Source organism: Echinops telfairi, unplaced genomic scaffold (genome assembly GCF_000313985.2).
Source record: "Echinops telfairi isolate 266 unplaced genomic scaffold, ASM31398v2 ScPeMD7_3533;HRSCAF=4204_0, whole genome shotgun sequence".
NCBI classification, from domain to species: domain Eukaryota; kingdom Metazoa; phylum Chordata; class Mammalia; order Afrosoricida; family Tenrecidae; genus Echinops; species Echinops telfairi.
The window spans coordinates 39,720,063-39,731,697 of NW_022107431.1; the positions used below are offsets into that span (position 1 = coordinate 39,720,063).

General features: G+C 39.5%; 1 protein-coding gene across 1 annotated transcript; it reads right to left on the reverse strand.

Moving 5' to 3' along the window:
* Positions 1–35: 35 nt before the first annotated feature.
* On the reverse strand, positions 36–11,334 carry CD164 (CD164 molecule). The gene is made up of 6 exons (XM_045294506.1): positions 11,281–11,334; positions 9,283–9,369; positions 7,360–7,434; positions 5,558–5,587; positions 4,678–4,734; positions 36–2,511 (listed from the first exon to the last, which is right to left on the reverse strand). The coding sequence occupies exons 1-6, from the start codon at positions 11,288–11,290 to the stop codon at positions 2,345–2,347; spliced, it is 426 nt and encodes a 141-aa protein (XP_045150441.1). The 5' UTR covers positions 11,291–11,334; the 3' UTR covers positions 36–2,344.
* Positions 11,335–11,635: the final 301 nt, after the last annotated feature.

The window sequence follows — 11,635 nt, forward strand, 5'->3', positions numbered from 1 at the left end:
TATGCAAACACACACACTTCAGGCAATAAAATAAATCAAATTCAATAAACATAGATTTATTTTAAATCATTTTGGTACATGATACAGATTGGTTTTACAGTTTTTGAGTGAATTAAAATAGAAATTTCTAAATATATCAGTGTCTGCCTGTCCATAAGGTAAAATAAGTGATCTGATAAAATTGTATCAGCATGAACAAATCAAATGAAAAATCTCAAGAGGTTTCTATGTATCTTCTGAATTAAAAATACAACAAAAATATTATTAATGGCTCAAGATATTATTAAATTGTTAAGAAAAATAATAAACGAGTCAGCAAAGGATGTGACTTCTTTTGCAAGAGCTTTCTTAGATCTGCAAAATCTAAATCAAGCCACAGCATCATCATCAAATTTGCTTATATTTATTGACATGAACACCAAGCTACAGCATCATCAAATCTGCTTATATGTACTGGCATGAACGTATGGTAAAATACTCCTATCCAGGTAAATGATAATTATACCATTTTATACCATTGTAGCTGATTTTTTTTCACTTTACAGGGAATGGAAATTCTGCGTATTTTCAAATAAATCTTATCACTCACTAATAAGTAACAGCCATGACACATTAAAAAAAAAAAATGAGGTACCTAGAATACTACTACTAATGGAAACACAGAAATGTAAGGTAAACTAACCACCTTTCCCCCAAACCTTCCAAGCTAGAGATAGGAAATAATTAAGGCACTTGAAAACAGGTATTTGTACAAATGTGCAAGTAAAACAAACTTTAGCTGTACCAGAAAATAACAAATAAACAGTAAATCTTCATTTTAGCAACTTTTAATATAACTTTCTAAATGTAAGGAGCTTTAGTTCTTTAAATGGACCAAAGCGATTTATCATTTCCTACCATAAAGCACTGAAAACCAAGTGCTAATCTCGGCCACTATAGGCTAAAAGAAACAAAAAAACAAAAAAAAATGTACTTTAAACTAATTTAAGCTCTGAGCTAATCCAACATGTCAAACTTCAACCCTTGAAGTTGTTCTAAAACTGAGAAAGCCAAAACCCCCACAAAACGAGCTTCCTAAGAAACTAGAAATATGCATGTACATGATACTATGGGAATTGACGCCAACAAGAATGGAAAGGGGAGAAGAAACCATACAGTAATCTGATCAACTGAAAATCCTTAAATTTCCTGAAATTACAGTGGTCACATTTGTTGTCTGAAAACATAAAATGATCGTCTCCTTTAAAAAGTTAGTGAAAAATTCTAAGCCTTCTTGACTCGAGAGAAGATACTTTTCAAGTAAGCTTGGTGGAAATCCTTTCAAGGTACAATGTCAAGATGTATTTTTGAAGGAACAAGGACAATTAAACCCCAATCTTATCGCTAATTTTTAATTTTTTACAGCCAGTAAGAAAAATGTAGTTTGGGATTTTAATGTGTGAATGCTTTCAACTATGTGTAACATCTTTTAGCTTAAGTTACTTTGCTCTGAAGTAGATAGGTTGTTGATGAAATATTAATAGTGTGGTAGCGAAAAGCAGGTTTCCTACGGCTCACAGCAAGTTACATCCTCAGAGGAACCCTTACTTTCCTATGTAAAATAACAAATCATAGACATTTGAAGTTACAGCCTACCTTTCAGTCTGTTAAGGCACAGTTCTTTATTTTCACAATGATACAAGGTGCTTTACAAACATGAATAACCTGCTATGCATTAATGGTCTGTATCCTTTCCATCCATTTCTTTAAATCTGGAATGTAATTCCCTGTGTGGCATCCTATTTCTAATGTAGAAAAATAACTTATCAAGCACAAAATGTTACTCAAGGATACAGTTTAGTACTACTAAATTTACAAATTTATCCCACTTTTGAAATGACAGCCAAAACTCCACCTGACTGATGCTCATTTGGCATGCTCTTCTCACTTCTGGTCACTAAACTACATCCTGAGTAAGGACGAACGTAAACCACTCTCAGACTTCGAAATGACTGCATTGTAACTGCCAAAAAGAGCCATGAGGTTGTCTGTGCAGGACAATGTTTTCCATCATTACAAAAGTTTCATTTGGCATGTCAAGAACAGAGAACATAATCCCACAGCAGCAGCCATTTGAATAAAAGAAGACAGCCACAAGGATTCAGCAGAATATCTTAAATATTCCCGTTCAACAAAATGACAACTGATTTTTTTCTTCAAGGCCGGTGCTCCAAAATATCCTATATGCATCCTGTGGAGATGTATTCTAGAACAGCGTCTTCCATGTGGGACAGCTTGAAAAGCATTATTTTGGTTTCAGTGAATTACGCAAATGAACCGGCAGTCTGTGCTAATTTGATGCATTTTACAGAGTGTGGTAGTTTCTTTCTTTAGATTTGCAGAATTTATAGAGAAAGAAAACGACAGCCTGCACACCCAAGATAAGGACAATTCCTCCAATGAAACTGGCTGCGTCAAAGGTGGACTTCCGCCCAGGTTGTGAGGTTGGCGTCACAGTGGTATTGGTCAGATCTGCTGGATAAGACAGAAGAAATAACAACCCTTAGTAAGTCTTATGATCCTTGAACATTGCAATTTCAAGAATCGCCCAAGTTTCTCTTTTGCCATAAAAATCTTTAAATGTTTTCCTCTAGAGCCAACTCTCTAGCAGCTACTATCTGGCCTGTATAAGTGGGAAGACAAGCCTTTCATTCTTCAATGACTTCTAATGGTCAATCCTGCTCAACTCTTTCAAACAGCAAACTGACAGAAAAAGATCCGCCTGGCATATAAATTATAACCTGAGATTGCCAGCCAATTTTAGAATTTGCAAAAATTTCTTCACACTGTATATATTTCTAGCTAATTGCTCAACTCATTAATTTGTAAAGCATTTTACACAGCCTGAATGACCAACACTAAACAAAATCCAATAGTTGTCAAGTTGATTCTGGCTCACAGCAGCCCCAAACCCAAGTAGGGTAAACCTGGGCTCCACTGGATTTTCAAAGCTATGACCTTTCAGAAGCAGGCCGTAGGCTTTTCTTCAGAGGCACCACGGGGTAGGTTCTAACCACCATCGGTTCAGTTAGTAGGCGAGCACTGTTTGTGCCGGGCACAGGATGTTGTGCATATAAAGGTGTGTTATTAAAACTGTACTTATTAATACATCCATATCAGGTCGGTGAGAAAATAAGAGCGTGGCCACATCATCTCACCTCTTCACCAGTACTGTGAAGTCCCCGCTAGGATCCCTACTGAGGTCACCGCCACACCTCCCACTCCCCATTACCTCAGTTAGGTCCCCATCACCACCAATAGAGGGTGCGGAGACTCTCTCAGTACTGACCCCCACCCTCACACCTGGGGTCCTGCCCTCTATTTTCAGGATGAGTAGTCCTGATTCTTCCCTCATCAACAGCAAAATGCGGGCAGTGGGAAGCTTGGGTGCCACAGAGTGTGGGCACACTGTTTACTGGGTGCTTCTACCAGCCCTTTGCCCAAAGATCCCCCAGCTCTTGCTGGGTAATCCTGCTCTGCCTCTACATGAGAACTGAAATTTCTCTGAGGCTTTGAGGTCAGGCTTCAGCTCTTGATCTGGCCATCCTGCCACTGGCTACCCTCCCCGGCCCAGCAGGGCGCTGGAAAGCAAGAGGGCTGCTGCGGGGTGTCAGTCAGCTGACAGCGGGTCTTTGGGCCCAAGGCACCTGAGTGATCCATTTTAGAGCTCCTGACCACGGCCTGCCCCACCCCCCTGCCACCCTCATGGCTGGGAACTGGACCCAGATTCTGAGGTCCCCCATTTCCTCTTTGGTCCGAAAGTTCCTTTAGGGCATTTGATGCCTGTACTCTTGTGGGCACCAGGACCCTCAAGGAAGTGAATAAATAAATAAAGAGTACGTGTTGTATCAAAATGCGGTGGTGCAATTAAAAAGTCAAAGGTTCGAACCCACCAGCCACTCTGTGAGAGAAGCCTGGTGATCTGCTCCAATAAAGACTGTAGCCTGGAAAATGCTTTGGAGTATTTCTAAATAAAGGGTCACTACAACAACTATTAAAAGATAACAAGATAAGAGAAAAAAAGAACAAATATTAACACTTGTGCAGAAAATTCACATAGCTTTTGAGTTGAACTGGAAATGTATGTGAAACTCACAATTTTCAAGTTAAACAATCAATGAAAATATCTATAATTTATCATTTCAACAAGCAAAAGAACTGCCATAAAAGCCATTTGAAGAATATACTGTCTTGCTGGGTTTGACGAGTGGTTTACAATACTGAATACAAAGTTGATAATGAAATTTACAAAAAAAAAATATTAAGGTGCGCACAAATAAAATAGCTGAATTATGAGAAATTATCACCAAGCCATAAATAAGGAAAAGGATATGGGGATTTTAATTTCTTCTGAGGGCTAGTACTTTTTAAGTAATAATTTATATTTCATCTGCAAATTCTACAATTACTTAATTCTGTGTCAAGCCAAATACGAGTACACATTAAAAAATAAGAAGAGGATCCAACAAACCTATCATTAGTATGCCAGAGCTTACTGTCTTGGTCCCTCCTAAACCTAAGACCATTTTCAGCCTATAGCTATTCATTAGTGAACCTGGGAAATATCGTCAGAAATAGTATATGCCAACTGTGTGCACACAATTCTGCATCATTGTTGGTTTAAGAAACCTCAATTACCTGTTGTAGGAACTGCGGTGTGAGCTGAAGTAGGGGAAGGCTGAGTTGTGGGTTTAGCTGAAATGTAAACAAATGTATTAAAAACCTTAACATTTTAACTGCCTAGTTATCTAGTATTTCACTTTAAAAATAAAAACCCTACCAGCTTTCTTCATGCTTTTAAGATTTTAGTAAAGGCTAAAATTTCAATTAATGGTTCATGAACATAGGTCACACTTCCCAAAATACTATTATCTAAAGCATTAAAAGCCATAAAATTGCCCTCTCTCTCTCACTCACAAATACACACTCGCGTGTGTGCGTGAGTGAACGTGGGCAAATATGGGGACTTCAGAAAGTTAGTGGGAAATGAACTTGAAAGACAATGGAATTTTTCTACAAACTGTTTGAAGCCCTCATATCTATATATCAAATCTATCCTCACACCTATATAAAGTTTACGAAAAGACATAGAAGGTCAATAACTAGTGTTTAGGAGAGGAAATTGTAGTTTCTTTATAAATAACCTTATTTCTAAAGGAGAGAAAAAAAACACCCACATTAATTAAAAAAGTCATACCAAGAGACAAATACAATGTAGTATTTTAAGATGTGTTAAGACTTACTTTATTTTGATAAATTACAAGTTGATCTTATTTTTTACTGTATTTTCTGAGATTTTCATAAAACCCACAAAAAGTTAATAGAATGAATGCACAAAGCTACAAAAAATCTCAGATTCACGGAATGTGAAATTACCACTGTCACAAGCCAGGCTTCAAGCCACGTCTTCCTATTTCTCAAAGTTGTACTAGTAACTTTGAGCTAAGCCCTAAATCACCCCCCAAGAAAGCATAATTCTAAGAGAAGGAGAGAAAAGGAACCAGTCACCCTGGGTTACCTGTAGAATTTGTTGGCAATGGAGTAGGCACTAATGAAAAGAAACAAAAAGTATAAATTTAAACAGTTTAAAATTCCACAATCTGTAATACCCTTTCCCAACCTGCAGTCACTTGACATGTTTTAACAATTTTTATAATTGTCTGTTGAAGAGACCAACAGTTGTCCCAACCCAGTATCATTCTCCCCTTCTTTAGAAATATAACCACCGATTTTAGTGACATTTCTCTCCCCCCAGTAACACTATCTCTTAGCTCCCTGGCTGTGTGCCATCTACGGGTGGCCATGTAGCACGTGTTACGGGCCTGGACAACCTTCTGGCCTCGTCCGGCCTTGGAGTCGGGGAAGTTTAGGTAGCACCGTAAGCGTAGATACAGGCTTTCTTTGCCTTTCCGGTCTTTTCCTTCTGACAGAAAAAAATGTGGTTGGCTGGAACACCCACCGTAGGCAGCAAGTTTAAAGCTATTTTTGAGAAAACTACAGTACAGCCAAAAATGCTCCTTTACAACTGAGGTTGTACAGTTATACAGTTACAATGATCTCAGACTTTGGACCAATCCCTGGACATCACCATGCTTGACAGAGGGTGAGTGAAAAAAAGCATTAACAAAACCAACCAGCATAGTTGCTGCAACAAGGTGCTCAATATAGAAACAACTGTGCAGAACTAGGCAATGTTCTGTTCTGTGATGCCAAAAAAACACAACAAAGTAAATATGTAGGCTCCTGGAGTCCTAGTGGTATAGTGGTTACATGTTGGTCTGCGATCTAAATGGTCGGCCGTTCGAAACCACCAGCAGCACTTTGGGCTTTCTACTCCTGTAAGTAGCTAGTCTCAGAAACCCACAGGGGGTTGATATGAATCAACAATGACTCCTTGGCAGTGAATTTGGTTTTGGAGATGGGTTCCTAAGATTTGGAGAGCTGCTACCTGATAGTCTTCAAGCTGCACTGTAGCTCATACTTCCTTTACATGAAAGGCAAGTAAATCCTGTCCACTATTTAAATAACATGTAAAAAAAAAATAGCATGTAATTTGGAATTTTGTCCTTCACAATTAAAACAATCGACTACTACAAATACTTACTACATTATAGCAAATAACTACTAAAAATGCACATTCACCTACCACCTAATATGACACAATTTACATTGGGTACAATTGATCTAAAATTCCTGTAATCTTCAGTTACAAAGTTCAAATTGGTGTGTTGGGGTGGGGTGGGGGGAAGCACCTCCCCAAATAAGCTAAGGCAGTATTGGTATAAATCCGAAATTTGCTCTGTCATCAAGAAATTTTAACTAATTCCTAAACAAGAAGTAAAGGCAACAGTGTAAATAAATTCCTCAAATTAAGGTATAGGAATGGTTAAATTCCAAGAGAGTTCATTTATCCACAGCATAAACTATGCTAGAGATTATGTCCGACAATCACTAGCACCCATCTCCAGATTTAAACAAGTCCAGCCTGAAAAATGCAAATTTGAAGGTCTAAACAACAGAGAATTTCTAGAAAACTTACTAAACAAAACACTGGGAGGCATACACACATTACAGCATTCCACAGTATAGGTAACCATTTCAAAACCAGGCTTTAAAGCATAGGTTCCCAAATGTACTTGTCTACTGCTCCCTTCTAAAAATTATGCAGTGCCCCCCCCCTCAAGAGGAAGAACTGTACAAATTTATATCTCTAACGATATTTGAATTATGGAAATACTTCAAACGAAACATTGAAATAAGGCACACTCAAACTATAATCATCTACATCACTCAGGAGCAGTGGCAAAAGTAAAAACTTACCTGAACACAATTCTGTCTTGTTCACGACCTGACAATCACTAACTGATGAATTACTTGAACAGTAGCTTTTCTTAGCTGATATTGAAGGAAAAAAAGGACAAACAGCACCAATCACTTTTATTATCACCTTTGATTTTACTACTAAATTCCAGAATTGCTCGGGAGTAGGGGGTGCAAAACCCTAGCACCAACAATTTAAAAGATCAAAGACATTGGTGTTTTCCTAATTTTATATTAGAGCTTAAATTCTGATCACAAGGACGGCTCATTTGCTGAGAGCACCCTACATCTGTTGATGTGGTTTGAGCTTATAAGAGATTCCACCTCCATTCAGTTCTTTCCGATTATTGCTTGGATTACCCTGCCAAGCCCAGGGAGGGGCGGTCTAGCCCTCAGGGACTTGTCTGGATGTCCCCCTTGATGACATCAGGGTATGAGGGCCACTCAATCATGAGTCACATACCCAGATTTCCTAAACAGGAGGGCCCTAAAGCAGTCTAGGAAGCTGAGGGGTCTTCAACTGGATGGTTTTTGTCTTTCCCTTGTCTCTGTCCTGTTTAAGGCTGAATAAAGAGATCTCTGTAAGGATTTGGGGGGCACTTCCCCCCTATGCTAATTGTCAGTGATATTAAAAGAGCTCTCAAGATTTTTTTCCTTTTAAAATCCATATAAATACATTAAACAGATAAATTTGAAAAACATCTCAGAATAGTGGTGTGCCTACTATAGTCAAGGAAAGCAGCTAGAAACCATAGGGAGGGAAAAGTGGTCAGAATGTTCCCGACTGCTCCAACAGCATTCCTGGGCAGGCAGATGTAAAGCAACAGTAAGAGAAAAGCCTCCCTCCTCCACATAGTCCCAAATAAGGCATTTCCCACCCGGAACTTGCCAATCCCTGCTATATACTGCACGCCACGCGTGAAAAGGGCTACCCCAAAATGCCACTTGCGGCCTAACAGAAATGTGACTCATAAAACAAAAATGTTAATCTAACCTAAAATTAAGCTAGGACCTAACTCTAAAATAGCTTTTTGAACTTTGCTATGTAGTTATTCAGCTTCTTTTCCTTAACATGAGGTTTTGGACTTTTCTTTAATAAAAAAAAAAAATACACATATAAAATATTACTGATAAAAATGCACCCATTTTATAACAAGAAAATAAGACTAAACATGCCGAAATGTCCTACCATGGTTCTACCAAAAACTTTATAGATATTTCAACAAATCCCATTTAGCTTTTTTATCACTCTACCAAGCGTACATATAGGTAATTTACTTTAAACTTAGGAAGAGGCAACGCTTTCCCCACATCCCATTCTCTCCCAACAAAGTTTCAAGTCTTTCCCAATGTCTTAAAATTTTTATTAATAGATCATTGTATTGGGGGCTCTTTACCTCTCTTTTAACAATCCACACATCAATTGTACCAAGCATATTTGTACATATGTTGCCATCATTATTTTCTGAACATTTACTTTCTATCTGAGCCCATGGTATCAGCGCCTTTTATCCCCACCCTCCCGCCTCTCCTTGCCCCATCATGAACCCTTGATATAGTATAAATTATTATTATTTTAAGTCTTTCCCAACCCCTTGCAGGGTATCTATCCTCACAGCCCCCAGAGGTGGTGCCCGACTTCCTAAAATCGCCAGAGGAGAACTGCACAACTTCCTTTCGTTGCTAATTCCAGAGTATTAGTATTCTTAATCCTTCCAAAGATGTAAAAGCACTCTTCCTTTCAAAGCAATTGACCCTTACTTATCAAATATAAGAGGTTAAAAGGGTAGGTGGGGAAAGGGGGGCAAGAAGAGATTATACAGGATGGGGAGGGGGTGTTACTCATGTTAACGAATTGTTAAAAGAAAGCGTCCAAGTTGCAAGATAAATACTGAAAATTAAGGGAAACTCAAAGCCTCTTACCATCTTTACATTCTATCCAGAAGCAGGTAGAACGGACCAGGCTAACATTAAAGCAGGATACACAGCTGTGTTGGCTTTCACAAGAGTCTGTGAGGGAAAAAAAAAAAAAATCAGTACACCAATTGGTAACTTCCTTGCTCGACTCAGCCTTTTTAAACAGTGAGCATAATATACGAGAATTACTAATTCAGAAATGTTTTATAAACACCAGTTTACTAAGAAATTCTGATTATCATAAACCACTGACAAATCAACTCAAAAACACCAACAAACTAGTGGACACCTATCTAAACAGTCTTTGTCACAGGGCAACTCCCTGAAAGAAGACACCTATGTATACTCAGGGTTTCTGAAGGCACTTTAAAGGATCTTATTTAAATAAAAACCCCAAACCACACTGGGGTAAAGGCATTTGTTCCTCCATTATAAGACCAACACCAGTGAGTCAATTCTGACTCATAATAACCGTAGGGGTTCTAGGACTGTCAATGGTTTCACCAAAGACTTTGCGGTTAGCAGCCGGATGCTCCACACTACCAGAAGATGCATTTGGGATTTTTCATACTGATAAAGTAAATAGAATCCCAGGTCTGTGAAAACGGGTCCTGCGCAACAGGAGACTTCAGACAGGAGTTGCAGGGACCACATCCCTGTAGTACATATAATTTAAGAGGCTTACAACATCTCTGCCAACAGTAGTTTAAATCAAAGACCCTAAAATAAGACCTGATTAGATTTTAATGTTTGCACACATGCCTGGAATTCAGAAATGTCCTCTATCAATCTTCCAAGAACCCCCATTTGCTTTCCCCTTCTGCCTAATAAAGCTCTGAATTGTCTTTTTAATCTTTTACTAGGTTTTTTTAAGAGGTAGGGACATGGATGGTACCTTTGACAGGGTCACAAAGTAGAAATAGGATACAGTTCTTCACAAGTTTTCATGTGAAAATGTTAGCTTTTAAAAATCCTTTGTGCTTGATGAAGGTTAGGGTAGCATACAATACACAATGGACATAAAGACATATCCAACTACAATCTCCAACAAATCTTAACTGAATGCACTTTAATTACTTAAAGACAACTTCAATTCACTTTGCATTTCATCTTTCTCTTAAGAAACAAACAACACCATTCTGGGATGAAGCTGCCAAATAAGCTGAAGATAGCCACCCCACCCCCCGAAAATTAAAAAATTAAAATTCTGCTCTATCATCTTCAAAAAAAAAAGTCGTTAAAATTCCCAGTGTTGTACTGACTGCAATTTACTTTGCTCATTTAGTGTAATTTTACCATTATATCTTTCCAAAATCTAACAGGCTTATAAGCAATTACATACGAAGTAAATATCTTATTACATTAAGTTTTAGGAAATACAAATACCAGAGAAGACACTGTGAGAGAGTAAGATCAGCATAAAAATAAATGCCGGGTAAAATCCTCACACCTCGGCAATCGATCCTTCAAAAACCCAAGTTGCCCTTCACCCAGTATTCATTAGAACCAATCACATTAGACTCAATGTTTCCAGTGTTATAGCTTCAAATTTCTTGTTTTCATGACATCGCTCAATTTCTAGTAATAATTCCACGCCTTCATCGGCCTTTAATAGACCGAAGGCTTTGGCGTGTCCTTGGTTTTAGGAAATCGACCACCTTAGGTTTCAACATTAAACAAACCAAACTCCCAACAAAACTCGGCGTCATCCAGTCGATTCCGACTCACAGCGACCCTACGGGGCAGGATCAAACTCGACCCCTTTCCGGACGCAGCAAGCCTCATCTCTCAAACCACCATCTACTGAAACGGAGCCGTCTGCGCGAGTTGCTTTATTTCCACTTCTACCTAGTTCCCAGGCTCGCCAAAGAACTCACGGGGCGAGACCCTGTTTTGTACCAGAAGGCGCAAAGCAAACAGTACTTTTCTCCTTTGCCTGCACCAGGCGGCGTGCATTTCTTTAGATGCGCGAATCCCAGATACACTCGTTTCTCACCAACCCACCGTCAATCATCGAATCAAGTCTCGGACGACGTCCTTTCAGACGCAAGTCTCAAGACGAGAGAGAACCAGTGCTAACCGCCCCAAGTGTCTTCTCTCTCCGCCGACTTCCGGGGAAGCCGCCCTCGGGAAAGAAAACCAGGGTGGACACGCGGCCGCGGCCCAGGAGAAAGTCCGGTTTCGCCTCCAACTTCCGAGGCGCGATCCACGCCCCAGCAACCTCAGAGCCACGTCCCCCTTCCGAGCCCACGGTGGCCCTGGGGATCCGGACGCCCTTTCAAAATGCCCCTCGGAGGGAAACGCTCGGAGGGCCGCACACGGCCCAACGGCCGCCGGGCTCCCCCGCCCCTTCTCGCCG

Coding starts and splice junctions, on each gene's coding strand:
- CD164 (XM_045294506.1), bottom strand. Junction 5,588..7,359: donor CAAGACAGAATTGTGTTCAG/GTAAGTTTTTAC, acceptor TCTTTTCATTAG/TGCCTACTCCATTGCCAACA. Junction 2,512..4,677: donor CACCGCAGTTCCTACAACAG/GTAATTGAGGTT, acceptor CTTATCCAGCAG/ATCTGACCAATACCACTGTG.